Source organism: Oncorhynchus keta, chromosome 15 (genome assembly GCF_023373465.1).
Source record: "Oncorhynchus keta strain PuntledgeMale-10-30-2019 chromosome 15, Oket_V2, whole genome shotgun sequence".
Lineage (NCBI taxonomy): Eukaryota > Metazoa > Chordata > Actinopteri > Salmoniformes > Salmonidae > Oncorhynchus > Oncorhynchus keta.
The window spans coordinates 561,318-581,258 of NC_068435.1; the positions used below are offsets into that span (position 1 = coordinate 561,318).

General features: G+C 46.7%; 1 protein-coding gene across 2 annotated transcripts in view; it reads right to left on the reverse strand.

Annotated features, from left to right (window-relative positions):
* LOC118395161 (V-type proton ATPase subunit H-like) overlaps nt 1-13,257 on the reverse strand; it is a 76,746-nt gene extending 63,489 nt beyond the window's left edge. Inside the window, exons 1-2 of one of the 2 annotated variants that reach the window (XM_052462701.1) lie at nt 13,091-13,257; nt 12,460-12,606 (exon numbers count right to left, since the gene is read on the reverse strand). In XM_052462701.1, the coding sequence (XP_052318661.1) occupies nt 12,460-12,563 (104 nt within the window). In that variant the 5' untranslated portion in view covers nt 12,564-12,606; nt 13,091-13,257. The remainder of the gene's footprint in view (nt 1-12,459; nt 12,607-13,090) is intronic. The other variant, XM_052462700.1, reaches the window with a different exon arrangement.
* Nucleotides 13,258-19,941: the final 6,684 nt, after the last annotated feature.

Here is a 19,941-nt window from a genome sequence, read left to right on the forward strand (position 1 = left end):
GCATGATAATTATACAACAGTCTGAGACACACAGCATGATAATTATACAACAGTCAGAGACACACAGCATGATAATTATACAACAGTCTGTGAGACACACAGCATGATAATTATACAACAGTCAGAGACACACAGCATGATAATTATACAACAGTCAGAGACACACAACATGATAATTATACAACAGTATATGAGACACAGCATGATAATTACACAACAGTCTGAGACACACAGCATGATAATTATACAACAGTCTGAGACACACAGCATGATAATTATACAACAGTCAGAGACACACAGCATGATAATTATACAACAGTCTATGAGACACACAGCATGATAATTATACAACAGTCAGAGACACACAGCATGATAATTATACAACAGTCTGAGACACACAGCATGATAATTATACAACAGTCAGAGACACACAGCATGATAATTATACAACAGTCTGAGACACACAGCATGATAATTATACAACAGTCAGAGACACACAGCATGATAATTATACAACAGTCTGTGAGACACACATCATGATAATTATACAACAGTCTGAGACACACAGCATGATAATTATACAACAGTCAGAGACACACAACATGATAATTATACAACAGTCAGAGACACACAACATGATAATTATACAACAGTATATGAGACACAGCATGATAATTACACAACAGTCTGAGACACACAGCATGATAATTATACAACAGTCAGAGACACACAGCATGATAATTATACAACAGTCAGAGACACACAGCATGATAATTATACAACAGTCTGAGACACACAGCATGATAATTATACAACAGCAGAGACACACAGCATGATAATTATACAACAGTCTATGAGACACACAGCATGATAATTATACAACAGTCTATGAGACACACAGCATGATAATTATACAACAGTCAGAGACACACAGCATGATAATTATACAACAGTCAGAGACACACAGCATGATAATTATACAACAGTCAGAGACACACAGCATGATAATTATACAACAGTCTGAGACACACAGCATGATAATTATACAACAGTCAGAGACACACAGCATGATAATTATACAACAGTCAGAGACACACAGCATGATAATTATACAACAGTCTGACACACAGCATGATAATTATACAACAGTCAGAGACACAGCATGATAATTATACAACAGTCTATGAGACACACAGCATGATAATTATACAACAGTCTATGAGACACACAGCATGATAATTATACAACAGTATGAGACACACACCATGATAATTATACAACAGTCTGAGAGACACAGCATGATAATTATACAACAGTCTGAGACACACAGCATGATAATTATACAACAGTCAGTTACACTATTCACAAAGTCTAATAGGGAAGTAAAGCTTCAGTAGTCTATCGCTCCTCTCGTGTTGGGCGTGTCAGATCAAATGTCTCAAAGGCTGTATGCTGGAGCCTGCAGGCATATGGGTAGAGAAGTAGTTGTCTTTCCATGGAAATGTACTTCCTAAATATTATTGGCTAATCTAGTCTCTGACATTGACTGGAAATATTGATAAAATATTTGTGTTCTGCAAATTGTCCCGACCTATCAAAGTTGGTTTTCAAATCATTTCCGTTTTGTAGCTTATTCCTCATTGTATTAATAGCACTTCAGTCACAATATTCACAAATTATTTAATTAATCCTAATTCTTGCTGATTTACATTGAGTAGGCTTCCTTCCGTCTCTGTTGGGCCAGATCAAGTGCGCCTATGTGTGGTCCATTTCAATAGCCTGTAGACTAGGTTATACGGGTGGAGAAGAAGGCCCATTAAATGGCCTGTAGACTGGTTATACGGGTGGAGAAGCAGGCCCATTAAATGGCCTGTGACTTCTTGGAGAAGCAGGCCCATTAAATGGCCTGTAGACTGGTTATACGGGTGGAGAAGCAGGCCCATTAAATGGCCTGTAGACTAGGTTATACGGGTGGAGAAGCAGGCCCATTAAATGGCCTGTAGACTAGGTTATACGGGTGGAGAAGCAGGCCCATTAAATGGCCTGTAGACTAGGTTATACGGGTGGAGAAGCAGGCCCATTAAATGGCCTGTAGACTGATACGGGTGGAGAAGCAGGCCCATTAAATGGCCGGTAGACTAGGTTATACGGGTGGGAAGCAGGCCCATTAAATGGCCGGTAGACTAGGTTATACGGGTGGAGAAGCAGGCCCATTAAATGGCCTGTAGACTTACGGGTGGAGAAGCAGGCCCATTAAATGGCCTGTAGACTAGGTTATATGGGTGGAGAAGCAGGTCCATTAAATGGCCTGTAGACTAGGTTATACGGGTGGGAGAAGCAGGCCCATTAAATGGCCTGTAGACTGGTTATACGGGTGGAGAAGCAGGCCCATTAAATGGCCTGTAGACTTACGGGTGGAGAAGCAGGCCCATTAAATGGCCTGTAGACTGAGGTTATACGGGTGGAGAAGCAGGCCCATTAAATGGCCTGTAGACTAGGTTATACGGGTGGAGAAGCAGGCCCATTAAATGGCCTGTAGACTAGGTTATACGGGTGGAGAAGCAGGCCCATTAAATGGCCTGTAGACTAGGTTATACGGGTGGGAGGCCCATTACATGGCCTGCAGACTAGGTTATGGAGAAGCAGGCCCATTACATGGCCTGTAGACTAGGTTATATGGGTGGAGAAGCAGGCCCATTAAATGGCCTGTAGACTAGGTTATATGGTGGAGAAGCAGGCCCATTAAATGGCCTGTAGACTGGTTATACTTGGAGAAGCAGGCCCATTAAATGGCCTGTAGACTAGAATGATGGAGAAGCAGGCCCATTAAATGGCCTGTAGACTTTATACGGGTGGAGAAGCAGGCCCATTAAATGGCCTGTAGACTAGGTTAATGGTGGAGAAGCAGGCCCATTAAATGGCCTGTAGACTAGGTTATACGGGTGGAGAAGCAGGCCCATTAAATGGCCTGTAGACTGGTTATACGGGTGGAGAAGCAGGCCCATTAAATGGCCTGTAGACTAGGTTATACGGGTGGAGGGCAGGCCCATTAAATGGCTGCAGACTGGTTATACGGGTGGAGAAGCAGGCCCATTAAATGGCCTGTGACTTCTACGGGTGGAGGACCCATTAAATGGCCTGTAGACTGATACGGGTGGAGAAGCAGGCCCATTAAATGGCCTGTAGACTTTATACGGGTGGAGAAGCAGGCTTCAAAATGGCCTGTAGACTAGGTTATATGATGGAGAAGCAGGCCCATTAAATGGCCTGTAGACTAGGTTATACGGGTGGAGAAGCAGGCCCATTAAATGGCCTGTAGACTAGGTTATATGATGGCAGGCCCATTAAATGGCCTGTAGACTAGGTTATACGGGTGGACCCATTAAATGGCCTGTAGACTGGATACGGGTGGAGAAGCAGGCCCATTAAATGGCCTGTCGGGTGGAGAAGCAGGCCCATTAAATGGCCTGTAGACTAGAATGATGGCAGGCCCATTAAATGGCCTGTTCTTACGGGTGGAGAAGCAGGCCCATTAAATGGCCTGTAGACTAGGTTATACGGATGGAGAAGCAGGCCCATTAAATGGCCTGTAGACTCTTATACGGGTGGAGAAGCAGGCCCATTAAATGGCCTGTAGACTGCAGTTATGATGGAGAGGCCCACTTAAATGGCCTGTAGACTAGGTTAATACGGGTGGAGAAGCAGGCCCATTAAATGGCCTGTAGACTGCAGAATACGGGTGGAGAGCAGGCCCATTAAATGGCCTGTAGTTCTGGTGGAGAAGCAGGCCCATTAAATGGCCTGTAGACTAGGTTATACGGGTGGAGAAGCAGGCCCATTAAATGGCCTGTAGACTAGGTTATACGGGTGGAGAAGCAGGCCCATTAAATGGCCTGTAGACTGGTTATACGGGTGGCAGAAGCCCCATTAAATGGCCTGTAGACTGGTTCGGGTGGAGAAGCAGGCCCATTAAATGGCCTGTAGACTGGTTATACGGGTGGAGAAGCAGGCCCATTAAATGGCCTGTTCTAGGTTATACGGGGCAGGCCCATTAAATGGCCTGTAGACTGTGAGAAGCAGGCCCATTAAATGGCCTGTAGACTAGGTTCTACGGGGAGAAGCAGGCCCATTAAATGGCCTGTAGACTAGGTTATACGGGGGAGGCCCATTAAATGGCCTGTAGACTAGGTTATACGGGTGGAGAAGAGGCCCATTAAATGGCCTGTAGACTAGGTTCGGGTGGGGAGGCCCATTAAATGGCCTGTAGACTGATGGAGGTTATACGGGTGGAGAAGCAGGCCCATTAAATGGCCTGTAGACTAGGTTATACGGGTGGAGAAGCAGGCCCATTAAATGGCCTGTTCTTATACGGGTGGAGAAGCAGGCCCATTAAATGGCCTGTAGACTGGAGAAGCAGGCATTATACGGGTGGAGAAGCAGGCCCATTAAATGGCCTGTAGACTAGGTTATACGGGGGAGAAATGCAGGCCCATTAAATGGCCTGTAGACTGGTTATCGGGTGGAGAAGCAGGCCCATTAAATGGCCTGTAGACTGTTCTTGGTGGGAAGCAGGCCCATTAAATGGCCTGTAGATTATACGGGTGGAGAAGAGGCCATTAAATGGCCTGTAGACTAGGTTATACGGGTGGAGAAGCAGGCCCATTAAATGGCCTGTAGACTAGGTTATACGGGTGAAGGAGGCCCATTAAATGGCCTGTAGACTAGGTTATGCTGGGTGGAGAAGCAGGCCCATTAAATGGCCTGTAGACTAGGTTATACGGGTGGAGAAGCAGGCCCATTAAATGGCCTGTAGACTAGGTTATACGGGTGGGAAGCAGGCCCATTAAATGGCCTGTAGACTAGGTTATACGGGTGGAGAAGCAGGCCCATTAAATGGCCTGTAGACTAGGTTATACGGGTGGAGAAGCAGGCCCATTAAATGGCCTGTAGACTGATGGAGGCCACTGTGTTCTTGGGGCCCATTAAATGGCCTGTAGACTGATGGTTATACGGGTGGAGAAGCAGGCCCATTAAATGGCCTGTAGACTAGATACGGGTGGAGAAGCAGGCCCATTAAATGGCCTGTAGACTAGGTTATACGGGTGGAGGGGCCCATTAAATGGCCTGTAGACTGGAGTTATACGGGTTCTTGAAGCAGGCCCATTAAATGGCCTGTAGACTAGGTTATACGATGGAGAAGCAGGCCCATTAAATGGCCTGTAGACTGCAGTTACGGGTGGAGAAGCAGGCCCATTAAATGGCCTGTAGACTAGGTTATACGGGTGGAGAAGCAGGCCCATTAAATGGCCTGTAGACTAGGTTATACGGGTGGAGAAGCAGGCCCATTAAATGGCCTGTAGACTGGTTATACGGGTGGAGAAGCAGGCCCATTAAATGGCCTGTAGACTAGGTTATACGGGTGGAGAAGCAGGCCCATTAAATGGCCTGTAGACTGGTTATACTGGTGGAGAAGCAGGCCCATTAAATGGCCTGTAGACCAGTTATACGGGTGGGGAGGCCCATTAAATGGCCTGTAGACTGGGTTATACGGGTGGAGAAGCAGGCCCATTAAATGGCCTGTAGACTGGTTATACGGGTGGAGAAGCAGGCCCATTAAATGGCCTGTAGACTAGGTTATACGGGTGGAGAAGCAGGCCCATTAAATGGCCTGTAGACTGGTTATGGGTGGAGAAGCAGGCCCATTAAATGGCCTGTCAGACTAGGTTATATGGGTGGAGAAGCAGGCCCATTAAATGGCCTGTAGACTAGGTTATATGGGTGGAGAAGCAGGCCCATTAAATGGCCGCAGGTAGCCTAGCGGTTAGAGCGTTTCAAGTAGGCAAAAAGCAGAATGATGGAGGCCACTGTGTTCTTAGGGACCTTCAATGCTGCAGAATGATGGAGGCCACTGTGTTCTTGGGGACCTTCAATGCTGCAGAATGATGGAGGCCACTGTGTTCTTGGGGACCTTCAATGTTGCAGAATGATGGAGGCCACTGTGTTCTTGGGGACCTTCAATGCTGCAGAACGATGGAGGCCACTGTGTTCTTGGGGACCTTCAATGCTGCAGAATGATGGAGGCCACTGTGTTCTTGGGGACCTTCAATGCTGCAGAATGATGGAGGCCACTGTGTTCTTAGGGACCTTCAATGCTGCAGAACGATGGAGGCCACTGTGTTCTTGGGGACCTTCAATGCTGCAGAACGATGGAGGCCACTGTGTTCTTGGGGACCTTCAATGCTGCAGAATGATGGAGGCCACTGTGTTCTTGGGGACCTTCAATGCTGCAGAATGATGGAGGCCACTGTGTTCTTGGGGACCTTCAATGCTGCAGAATGATGGAGACCACTGTGTTCTTGGGGACCTTCAATGCTGCAGAATGATGGAGGCCACTGTGTTCTTGGGGACCTTCAATGCTGCAGAATGATGGAGGCCACTGTGTTCTTGGGGACCTTCAATGCTGCAGAATGATGGAGGCCACTGTGTTCTTGGGGACCTTCAATGCTGCAGAATGATGGAGACCACTGTGTTCTTTGGGACCTTCAATGCTGCAGAATGATGGAGACCACTGTGTTCTTTGGGACCTTCAATGCTGCAGACATTTTTTGGTATCCTTCTCCAGATCTGCTGCTTCGACACAATCCTGTCTCTGTGCTCTAAGATAATTTCTTTCAACCTCATGTTTTGTTTTTTGCTCTGACATGCACTGTCCACTGTGGGACCTTATATACTGTAGATAGGTGTGTGCCTTTCAAATCATGTCCAAACAATTGAATGTAGCCTAATATAAATGAGCCAGGTGAGAATCTGTTATTTTTTACCTATTTCTTAGGATATTTTTGTGCATTTTGTTCCTGACTAGGCTGGATAAATAGCTGGGGTTGGGGCTGCAAAGTGAGCTGCGTCACATAAGCCTAAAATAACACTGAAGGGCTGCAGTCGGGTTTGGGACCAGTTCTTGCGGGAGAGGGATGACAGGCAGAGGGAGAGGGATGACAGGCAGAGGGAGAGGGATGACAGGCAGTGCGATGAAAGGCAGAGGGAGAGGGATGACAGGCAGTGGGATGAAAGGCAGAGGGAGAGGGATGACAGGCAGTGGGATGAAAGGCAGAGGGAGAGGGATGACAGGCAGTGGGATGAAAGGCAGAGGGAGAGGGTGTACAGGCAGAGGGATGACAGGCAGTGGGAGAGGGATGAAAGGCAGAGGGAGAGGGATGAAAGGCAGAGGGAGAGGGATGACAGGCAGTGGGAGAGGGATGAAAGGCAGAGGGAGAGGATGACAGGCAGAGGGATGACAGGCAGAGGGATGACAGGCAGAGGGATGACAGGCAGAGGGAGAGGGATGAAAGGCAGAGGGAGAGGGATGAAAGGCAGAGGGAGAGGGATGAAAGGCAGAGGGAGAGGGATGAAAGGCAGAGGGAGAGGGATGAAAGGCAGAGGGAGAGGATGAAAGGCAGAGGGAGAGGGATGACAGGCAGAGGGATGAAAGGGAGAGGGATGAAAGGGAGAGGGGTGAAAGGGAGAGGGGTGACAGGCAGAGGGGTGACAGGCAGAGGGGTGACAGGCAGAGGGGTGACAGGCAGAGGGGTGACAGGCAGAGGGGTGACAGGCAGAGGGGTGACAGGCAGAGGGGTGACAGGCAGAGGGGTGACAGGCAGAGGGGTGACAGGCAGAGGGGTGACAGGCAGAGGGGTGACAGGCAGAGGGGTGACAGGCAGAGGGGTGACAGGCAGAGGGGTGACAGGCAGAGGGAGAGGGATGAAAGGCAGAGGGATGACAGGCAGAGGGAGAGGGATGAAAGGCAGAGGGATGACAGGCAGAGGGAGAGGGATGAAAGGCAGAGGGAGAGGGATGACAGGCAGAGGGAGAGGGATGACAGGCAGAGGGAGAGGGATGACAGGCAGAGGGAGAGGGATGACAGGCAGAGGGAGAGGGATGAAAGGCAGTGGGGGAGGGATGGAAGGGAGAGGGATGACAGGCAGAGGGAGAGGGATGAAAGGCAGTGGGATGAAAGCCAGTGGGATGAAAGGCAGAGGGATGACAGGCAGAGGGATGAAAGGCAGAGGGATGACAGGCAGAGGGATGACAGGCAGAGGGATGACAGGCAGAGGGAGATGACAGGCAGAGGGAGAGGGATGACAGGCAGAGGGAGAGGGATGACAGGCAGAGGGAGAGGGATGACAGGCAGAGGGAGAGGGATGAAAGGGAGCGGGAGAGGGATGACAGGCAGAGGGATGACAGGCAGAGGGATGACAGGCAGAGGGATGAAAGGCAGAGGGATGAAAGGCAGAGGGATGAAAGGCAGAGGGATGAAAGGCAGAGGGATGAAAGGCAGAGGGATGAAAGGCAGAGGGATGAAAGGCAGAGGGATGAAAGGCAGAGGGATGAAAGGCAGAGGGATGAAAGGCAGAGGGAGAGGGATGAAAGGCAGAGGGAGAGGGATGACAGGCAGAGGGAGAGGGATGACAGGCAGAGGGAGAGGGATGAAAGGCAGAGGGAGAGGGATGAAAGGCAGAGGGAGAGGGATGAAAGGCAGAGGGAGAGGGATGAAAGGCAGAGGGAGAGGGACGAAAGGCAGAGGGAGAGGGACGAAAGGCAGTGGGAGAGGGACGAAAGGCAGTGGGAGAGGGACGAAAGGCAGTGGGAGAGGGACGAAAGGCAGTGGGAGAGGGATGACAGGCAGTGGGAGAGGGATGACAGGCAGAGGGAGAGGGATGACAGGCAGAGGGAGAGGGATGACAGGCAGAGGGATGACAGGCAGAGGGAGAGGGATGACAGGCAGAGGGAGAGGGATGACATGCAGAGGGAGAGGGATGACAGGCAGAGGGAGAAAGGCATGACAGGCAGAGGGATGAAAGGCAGAGGGAGAGGGATGACAGGCAGAGGGATGGGATGAAGGCAGAGGGATGATGAAGGCAGAGGGAGAGGGATGACAGGCAGAGGGAGAGGGATGAAAGGCAGAGGGAGAGGGATGAAAGGCAGAGGGAGAGGGATGAAAGGCAGAGGGAGAGGGATGAAAGGCAGAGGGAGAGGGATGAAAGGCAGAGGGAGAGGGATGAAAGGCAGAGGGAGAGGGACGAAAGGCAGAGGGAGAGGGACGAAAGGCAGTGGGAGAGGGACGAAAGGCAGTGGGAGAGGGATGAAAGGCAGAGGGAGAGGGATGACAGGCAGAGGGAGAGGGATGACAGGCAGAGGGAGAGGGATGACAGGCAGAGGGAGAGAGGATGACAGGCAGAGGGATGACAGGCAGAGGGAGAGGGATGACAGGCAGAGGGAGAGGGATGACATGCAGAGGGAGAGGGATGACAGGCAGAGGGATGAAAGGCAGAGGGATGACAGGCAGAGGGATGAAAGGCAGAGGGAGAGGGATGACAGGCAGAGGGAGAGGGATGACAGGCAGAGGGATGAAAGGCAGAGGGATGACAGGCAGAGGGAGAGGGATGACAGGCAGAGGGAGAGGGATGACAGGCAGAGGGAGAGGGATGACAGGCAGAGGGATGACAGGCAGAGGGATGACAGGCAGAGGGATGACAGGCAGAGGGAGAGGGATGACAGGCAGAGGGATGACAGGCAGAGGGATGACAGGCAGAGGGATGACAGGCAGAGGGATGACAGGCAGAGGGATGACAGGCAGAGGGATGACAGGCAGAGGGATGACAGGCAGAGGGATGACAGGCAGAGGGATGACAGGCAGAGGGAGAGGGATGAAGAAATCAGTCCTGAGTAGACCCCAGGGGCTGTAGTGGAGCAGGTTGAGAGCTTCAAGTTCCTTGGTGTCCACATCACAAATGAACTATCATGGTCCAAACACACCAAGACAGTCGTGAAGACGGCACGACAAAACCTATTCCCCCTCAGGAGACTGAAAAGATTTGGCATGGGTCCTCAGATCCACAAAAGGTTCTACAGCTGCATCATTGAGAGCATTCTGACTGGTTGCATCACTGCCTGGTATGGCAACTGCTTGGGCTACGACCGCAAGGCACTTCAGAGGGTAGTGGGTACGGCCCAGTACATCACTGGGGCTAAGATGCCTGCCATCGAGGACCTCGACACCAGCAGGTGTCAGAGGAAGGCCCTGAAAATTGTCAAAGACTCCAGTCACCCCAGTCATAGACTGTTCTCTCTACTACCGCATGGGGGCGTGCTCTGCCCTCCTTTTTCTGTAGTCCATAATCATCTCCTTTGTCTTTATCACGTCGAGGGAGAGGATGTGGTCCTGGCACCACACGGCCAGGTCTCTGACCTCCTCCCTATAGGCGGTCTCATCGTTGTCGGTGATCAGGCCTATCACCAGGTCTCTGACCTCCTCCCTATAGGCTCTCATCGTTGAGGGCCTAGAGGTCTTGTCCTGGCACCACACTGCCAGGTCTCTGACCTCCTCCCTATAGGCTCTCATCGTTGAGGGAGAGGTTGTTGTCCTGGCACCACTGAGCGGCCAGGTCTCTGACCTCCTCCCTCATAATATCTGACTGTCTCATCTACACAGTTTATTGAACTACAAATGATCAGGCCTATCACCAGGTCTCTGACCTCCTCCCTATAGGCGGTCTCATCGTTGTCGGTGATCAGGCCTACCACTGTCGTGTCGTCAGCAAACTTAATGACGGTGTTGGAGTCGTACCTTGAGTTCTGAGCTGTATGATATTTGATTACGCAGACAACGCTCACAGTTTACTCCTTCACATATTTATAATCCTCATAATATCTGGCTAAATGATTGGCCCATAAGACATAGGCTACACAGCATGATTATTGAACGACAAATGTTCATTCAGTAATCCACTCCTGAAGTCACCTGACCCCAATCATATGACCTTGAGACACATGCAAATTGATAGGCCTGTATTATATACATAATAGATATTCATAGTTTTTCCCCGACCTCTGCTGAAATCATTTGACCCCTTTGAGACAAGATATACACAGTATGATTGATGACTATTAAAATACACATTAGACATACAATGAGAACATTCAAATAAAAATCTAATTTGGTATTTATTAGGATCCCATTAGCCACTGCAAAAGCATAATCTACTGGGGTACACATAATTAGACTAGAATCCCAGTGTTATGGGCCTAGCTCTGCTTTAGATGGAGCAGTGAACCCCAGTGTTATGGGCCTAGCTCTGCTTTAGATGGAGCAGTGAATCCCAGATGGAGCAGTGAACCCCAGTGTTATGGGCCTAGCTCTGCTTTAGATGGAGCAGTGAACCCCAGAAGATGGAGCCCCAGGGTTATGGGCCTAGCTCTGCTTTAGATGGAGCAGTGAATCCCAGGGTTATGGGCCTAGCTCTGCTTTAGATTGAGCAGTGAATCCCAGTGTTATGGGCCTAGCTCTGCTTTAGATGGAGCAGTGAATCCCAGTGTTATGGGCCTAGCTCTGCTTTAGATGGAGCAGTGAATCCCAGGGTTATGGGCCTAGCTCTGCTTTAGATGGAGCAGTGAATCCCAGGGTTATGGGCCTAGCTCTGCTTTAGATGGAGCAGTGAACCCCAGGGTTATGGGCCTAGCTCTGCTTTAGATGGAGCAGTGAACCCCAGGGTTATGGGCCTAGCTCTGCTTTAGATGGAGCAGTGAACCCCAGTGTTATGGGCCTAGCTCTGCTTTAGATGGAGCAGTGAACCCCAGGGTTATGGGCCTAGCTCTGCTTTAGATGGAGCAGTGAACCCCAGTGTTATGGGCCTAGCTCTGCTTTAGATGGAGCAGTGAATCCCAGGGTTATGGGCCTAGCTCTGCTTTAGATAAAGACACTGGGATTCACTTCTGTCTGTCTTTTTGACTTCTGTTTAACACTAACAGTACTTCCTAATTACAGAAGCAGCTTACAGTAGCTGACAACACTGGCATTACCCCTGGAAATACTACAAGAGCAGAGTGAAGTGGCCTTTTGTCCCAGCACTATACAAGCTGATTCAACATCTTATTAAAAGACCATGATTAGAAGAATCAGTGTAGTGCTATGAATGGACAGCCATGAATATCTCATATCCACAAGACTGTGACTCACAGCCCAGAGAAATACCAAAATAACCTTTCGACTAGTAATAAGCCTAGTGCCCAGCATGAAAATGACAAAATTAAAGGTGCACTTTAGAGAAGAGAATCATTGTACCATCTAAAAAAAAAAAGATTTTCCAAAACCCCAAATATTGGATTTAAGTGTTTGAAACTGGTGTACAAAACCGAAAGACGCAAAAACTAAACTTAAGACCGGGAAGCATATAAACAGCGCACAGAACAGATCTACCGCTTCTTAGAGACTTCCTTTCAATAAGAATGACAGATCGATAACAAACATTTCTATGTGAATTTAGGTCAGGTCACCCAAAACGTTACACATTGCAGCTTTAAAGGGCGAACAGGCATAGTGCCCTATGAACAAATATATGAGGGAGCTCAAAAAATGCCATGAAGAGGGGTGGAGGAAGAGGAGTAAGGCGAAGGTGTTCTTACTGCAGGTATGACTGCCAGTTGACCTTGTTGGCTCGGACTTCAGCTGCCTTGGCAGCGATGATGTTGGTGGGCACTGCAGCATCCACCGCCCCGCGGATATCCATCCTGATACACCTGTAGGATACCTGGACAAGAATGAATAACTACCTGGAAGGAAGGAGACAGGTGGGTTTGATTGATAAATAATACTCAGTCATACATCAACACGTCATTGGGATACACATATATACATACAAACATAAGGAGATTTTGCATCATTCATTTTTCATAATAACCTAATTCTGCAGGTGAGAGCTCGTGACCAACTCTGTAACCAGATCAGCTGCTTTAGCTAACGCAACATTACCCAGTAGCTAACTTGGCTAATGTAATGCAATGTCATGTTGGTGCAGTAACGTTATTGACCACACATGTGTATTATTTAGTTACAACGACAGCACTTGTCAACAAATCCTGAAATGAGTGTTGTTACTGAATGCGTTTGAGTCGTCTCGCCAGCTAACTGGCTAATGTCAATACCCTGGTGCAAGCTAACGATAGCTTAATTTAGCATCAATGCCAAGATATTCTAACGATAACACACACAATACAGAACCTATCTCAAAGAAACATTCCAATACAATTTTCCTACCGTTAAAACACACAAGCCAAATAGAGCATTAATTTCTGTGCTTTAAAATCAAAAGGCCATCAGTATCTCTCCGCTAACAACTACAACGTGATGCTGTCAGCAGGAAGCTCTGAAATCCAGTCAGCTGTCCTCTGCCCTTCAATGACGCTTTACGTCGCTTCAATGACGCTTTACGTCGCTTCAATTACGCTTTACGTCGTCACATCCCAGTGTACCTATTGTAGGGAGTAATAAATGTCCCTTCCCCAAGCAAGGGAGTGATGAGGAGTAAGAAAGAAAGAAAGAAAGAAAGAAAGAAAGAAAGAAAGAAAGAAAGAAAGAAAGAAAGAAAGAAAGAAAGAAAGAAAGAAAGAAAGAAAGAAAGAAAGAAAGAAAGAAAAGAAAGAAAAGAAAGAAGCGGATTATGGAAGTGTATTCTGAATACAATGGCGATAGAACCAAGGAGAATTGGAATATTGTCAAAAAGAATGGAAAACGGAGCAAAGTAGTTTACAGTGATGAGATACCCTTCGTATCTAGTAGTACTGTTTGTAAATGAGGAGCAGCTGGGCAGACTACCAATCTGGAAGAAACCATGAGTTATCCAAACTGGTAGAGAGAGTGCTGGGTAAAGTGAAGGCTGTGAGGATCACGAGATTCAGGCTTTTTTGTTGGTGTGCCTCTGCGGATCAGAAGGAACGTGCGTTGTGTCTTAACCGATTTCATAAGTTTGAAGTGTCATGTGTGTCTCTTCGGAACAGGGCAGCCCTCAACAGGGGTGATATTGAAGAGATGAAGCATGTCGTGATTGAAGCATGTTGTGATTGAAGCATGTCGTGATTGAAGCATGTCGATGAATCGTGTGGTTAATGGTGGAAAAGTGAAGTCTTGTCAGTTATAAAAAAAAATATAAGGAGAAGAATAAGAAGAGAGTGATGATTCGAGAGGCAACGTCCTCGGTGAAAATCTTAAAGTTGAGCTTAAAAATGTTAATTACTGTACCTATCAAGCTAATGTAGCTAGCTACAGTTCCAAATAGCTGGTGGTGTGGTCTGTCATTCTCTGGATTCATGGTGCTTTCAAGACAACTGGGAACTCTGACGTCAGAGATCTTCAGCTTGTAATTGCACATTGGATGACTGTTCAAAACGTATTTTCCCAGTGGAGCTCGTTTTTTTTTGTTAGAGTTCCCAGTTGTCTTGAAGTCAGATTTCCTAGTTCCAAGTGTCCAGTTGTTTTGAATCATGATGGCGTCAGTGATCTTCAGGTCGGCAGAAATCATGCTGGATTGACAGCATGGCCAATGTTGAATGTTTATAATTTTAAGCTTGGAAAAGAGACCCTTAAACCCAGACTTGGGACCACACAGCCTCTCCACTGAATAGCAGGCTGGTGATGCTTTGCAATGCTTGCAGTTAACCACTGATTCCTTCCACACCTTTCAACTTGTTGTGTAATGTTTATGTCCAATGGCCGATGAGCACCGATACGTTTTATTTTTAAAAAATGGTGTGGTATTTTAGTTGGATCCCCATAAGCTGCTGCAAAAGCAGCTACACTGCCTGTTTACAACAAGAAAATGGGCGGGGAGCTATTAAATGTTGGATACAGGCAGGCAGAAGATGGTGGAAGTATGTGTTTTGGGGGATGCTCAACAATGTGGAACAGTCACTTTACAATAGTGCATCTAAATCTTTTAAGGGGGGTGAGAAGGATTACTTCTAGGTATTCCTTAAAGAGGTGGGGTTTCAGGTGTCTCCGTTTTGGGGGATGCTCAACATTGCAATCATAAATGTGTACATTTGTATTTATTATGAATCTCCATTAGTTCCTGCCAAGGCAGCAGCTACACTTCCTGGGGTCCAGACACATTAAGGCACTTACATTACAGATAAAACAGTACATCATAACATTATTACACCACTACATATCTACAATACAAAATGTATAATGCCACCATACAACACTATTTCAATGTATGTGTGTAGAATGCAAGCGTTTGTGTGTCTGTACCTGTGTGTTCACAGTCCCCGCTGTTCCTTAAGGTGTATTTTCATCTGGTTTTTAAATCTGATTCTACTGCCGCATCAGTTACCTGATGGGGAATAGAGTTCCATGTAGTCATGGCTCTATGTAGTACTGTGGAATAGAGTTCCATGTAGTCATGGCTCTATGTAGTACTGTGGAATAGAGTTCCATGTAGTCATGGCTCTATGTAGTACTGTGGAATAGAGTTCCATGTAGTCATGGCTCTATGTAGTACTGTGGAATAGAGTTCCATGTAGTCATGGCTCTATGTAGTACTGTGGAATAGAGCTCCATGTAGTCATGGCTCTATGTAGTACTGTGTGCCTCCCATAGTCTGTTCTGGACTTTTGGATTGTGAAGAGACCTCTTGTGGCATGTCTTTTTGTGTCCGAGCTGTGTGCCAGTAGCTTGGTGCATTCAACACTGATTCATTGCAAACCACTCATTGTTGAGTTAAAGAGGCCTGAATACAAATGGTGAAGTCAATCTCTCCTCCACTTTGAGCCATGAGAGATTGACATGCATATCATTAATGTTAGCTCTGGGTGAAGATCCAAGGGCCAGCCTTGTTTTAGATTCCGTCTCTCATAGTTGAAGTGTACCTATGATAAAAATTACAGACCTCTACATGCTTTGTAAGAAGGAAAACCTGCAAGATCAGCACTGTATCAAATACTTGTTCTCCCCACTGTTTATACATACTGACTAAATACTTTTTGCCCCACTGTATATACACATACACATATATACTGTACATACACATACCTATATACACATTTTACAGACAATCAATTTTACAATAGTTCTCTCTTGTTTGTTCTTAGTCCTTCCTCTATTTCTGATGCTATTTCGCAACATTTCTGAACCTATATACATGTTACAGACCCATATGTTTTACATTGGTTATCTTGTTATTAGTCCCACCCTTCAGCTCCATTCAACCCCTCCCATCTCTCTTAACACCATCCAGTCCCACCCTTCAGCTCCATTCAACCCCTCCCATCTCTCTTAACACCATCCAGTCGCACCCTTCAGCTCCATTCAACCCCTCCCATCTCTCTTAACACCATCCAGTCCCACCCTTCAGCTCCATTCAACCCCTCCCATCTATCTCTTAACACCATCCAGTCCCTTCAGCTCCATTCAACCCCTCCCATCTCTCTCAACACCATCCAGTCCCTTCAGCTCCATTCAACCCCTCCCATCTATCTCTTAACACCATCCAGTCCCTTCAGCTCCATTCAACCCCTCCCATCTCTCTCAACACCATCCAGTCCCTTCAGCTCCATTCAACCCCTCCCATCTATCTCTTAACACCATCCAGTCCCTTCAGCTCCACTCAACCCCTCCCATCTATCTCTCAACACCATCCAGTCCCTTCAGCTCCACTCAACCCCTCCCATCTATCTCTCAACACCATCCAGTCCCACCCTTCAGCTCCATTCAACCCCTCCCATCTATCTCTCAACACCATCCAGTCCCTTCAGCTCCATTCAACCCCTCCCATCTATCTCTCAACACCATCCAGTCCCACCCTTCAGCTCCATTCAACCCCTCCCATCTATCTCTCAACACCATCCAGTCCCTTCAGCTCCATTCAACCCCTCCCATCTGTCTCTCAACACCATCCAGTCCCTTCAGCTCCATTCAACCCCTCCCATTTATCTCTCAACACCATCCAGTCCCTTCAGCTCCATTCAACCCCTCCCATCTATCTCTCAACATCATCCATTTTGGATTTCTACTTGCCATATATTTTTCAACTGTGCTGTGATGCTTCACAAAAGTACTGAACCTTTCTATTCTCATAGCTTCTACAGATTGTAAATTAAAAATAAAAAATTTTGCTAAAATAATTATTATATTATTGATTGACTGACTATGGCTTTTCAGATCACCCAGTATCTGTATTGTTAGTTCTAGGCACATGTTGCAATTCTTCAGCCATTCCTGGACCTGTGACCGAAAACGAGCTACATATGAACAATACCAAAATAAATGATCTAATGACTCTGCCTCCTCACAGCAGAATCTGCAGACCTGGGAAGATTGTATCCCCCATGTATATAACATTCTATTGGTTGCAATAATTTTGTATAATAATTTAAATAGAAATGTGAAGTTTTGAATCCGGTGTTGTTTTGCGTATCAATTCATAAACCAAGTGTCATGGAATGGGTACATCGAAAATCTCTTCCCAACTATTTTGCAATTTATATGGCACAGCTGTCAGTCTTTTAGTCCTTAAATGAAATTGGTATATGTTTTTATTTATGACACTTTTCTTTCACCATTTATGTTCTTTAAAACATTGCCGACATACAAGTTCCTTACTTTCCCCCTTCTACTTGCCTCTTCCATTTTTGTGGTAACGCTGCAATTAGTTGGTTGTAATTTTGGGTAGAGCAGATATCTCCATATGTCTGTGTTAGCTGCATGTGTGACATAACTCCACCAGTCCTATTTATGATATCATTCACAAAAATTATACCCTTTTTATAAATTTATTTGAAAAATACATTTTTTTTTTTATCAATTAGTATATTTGAGTTTTACCACAATATGTGTTGTATTATTTGTTCTGTCTTTTCAGGTGGATTAAACTGAAATTTCAACCAACTTTCTGAGGCTTGTTTAAAAATAAAGATATTTTGGAGATTATTTCCTTTCAAACAACCCAAAGTGGGCCGGTGTAATCTGAAAAGGGAAAAAATGTATCATTTAAAAAGGCAGGTCACTCAGACATTTTGAGACATAGATGTCTTACTGTGGTTAGTAAAGCAAAGACAACATTGTTCTTGAAATGCGGTGCCTGTTATCGAATCACAGCCTACTTCAACTTAGCCAAACGGGTGATGCTTTAACACGCATTTGTGAAAAAAGCACAAAGATACCTAACCACAAACAGCAATGCCTTTCTTAAATCAATACACAGAAGAACATTTTTTTTTAAACCTGCATATTTAGTTCAAAATAAATAAATTCATTGTAGCAGGCAATATTAACTAGGGAAATTGTGTCACTTCTCTTGTGTTCAGTGCACGCAGAGTCAGGGTATATGCAACAGTTTGGGCTGCCTGGCTCGTTGCGGACTGTGAACTAATTTGCCAGAATTTTACATTATTCTGACATAACATGAAGGTTGTGCAATGTAACAGCAATACTGAGAGTTAGGGATGCCACCTGTTCGATAAAATACATAACAGTTCAGTATTTCACTGAAAGAATAAACATTTTGTTTTCTAAATGATAGTTTCCGGATTTGACCATATTAATGACCTACGGCTCGTATTCCTGTGTGTTATTATATTATAATTAAGTCTATGATTTGATATTGGATAGAGCCGTCTGAGGGGTGATAGGCAGCAGCAGGCTCGTAAGCATTCATTCAAACAGCACTTTCCTGCGTTTGCCAGCAGCTCTTTATGAATTCAAGCCTACCAACTCCCGAGATTAGGGTGGCAATACAAAAGTGCCTATAAGAACATCTAATAGTCAAAGGTATACGAAATACAAATGGTATAGAGGAAAATAGCCGCCGTGTCATAATTAGGGCAGCGTAGCCTAGTGGTTAGAGCGGTGGACTAGTAACCGAAAGGTTACTTCAAACTGTAACCAACAGGGTAGCCTAGTGGTTAGAGCGGTGGACTAGTAACCAAAAGGTTACTTCAAACTGTAACCAACAGGGTAGCCTAGTGGTTAGAGCGGTGGACTAGTAACCAAAAGGTTACTTCAAACTGTAACCAACAGGGTAGCCTAGTGGTTAGAGCGGTGGACTAGTAACCAAAAGGTTGCAAATTCAAACCCCCGAGCTGACAAGGTACAAATCTGTCGTTCTGCCCCTGAACAGGCAGTTCAACCACTGTTCCTAGGCCGTCATTGAAAATAAGAATTTGTTCTTAACTGACTTGCCTAGTAAAATAAAGGTACAATTAAATAAAAAAAATTCCTATAACTACAACCTAAAACTTCTTACCTGGGAATATTGGAGACTCATGTTAAAAGGAACCACCAGCTTTCATATGTTCTCGTGTTCTGAGCGAGGAACTGAAACAGGTATCGTTTTTTTTTGGTCCTCCAATAACCGGTATCGGCGTTGAAAATCATAATCGGTCGACCTCTAGTATCAATGGAGCCGGCTTCATCTGAGACTCACGGATATGACACCGGCAGCAAGATCAGCCTAGGATAATGCAGACGGGTGCAATGCAACACTCGCAAAGTATATCTGTATCTGCGCACATGCACGCTTCATTGCACTGTAAAATGTGGTCGGTCTGATGCTGTGGTCGGTCTGATGCTGTGGTCGGTCTGATGCTGTGGTCGGTCTGATGCTGTGGTCGGTCTGATGCTGTGGTCGGTCTGACGCTGTGGTCGGTCTGACGCTGTGGTCGGTCTGACGCTGTGGTCGGTCTGACGCTGTGGTCGGTCTGACGCTGTGGTCGGTCTGACGCTGTGGTCGGTCTGACGCTGTGGTCGGTCTGACGCTGTGGTCGGTCTGACGCTGTGGTCGGTCTGACGCTGTGGTCGGTCTGACGCTGTGGTCGGTCTGACGCTGTGGTCGGTCTGACGCTGTGGTCGGTCTGACGCTGTGGTCGGTCTGATGCTGTGGTCGGTCTGACGCTGTGGTCGGTCTGACGCTGTGGTCGGTCTGACGCTGTGGTCGGTCTGACGCTGTGGTCGGTCTCATGCTGTGGTCGGTCTGATGCTGTGGTCGGTCTGATGCTGTGGTCGGTCTGATGCTGTGGTCTACTTCATGCATTGAAGACTTTACCTTTAATGTTGGTCTGGGAAAACCCATCCAAGAGGATGTTTGTACCAGAACTTATTCAGGACAAAAAAAA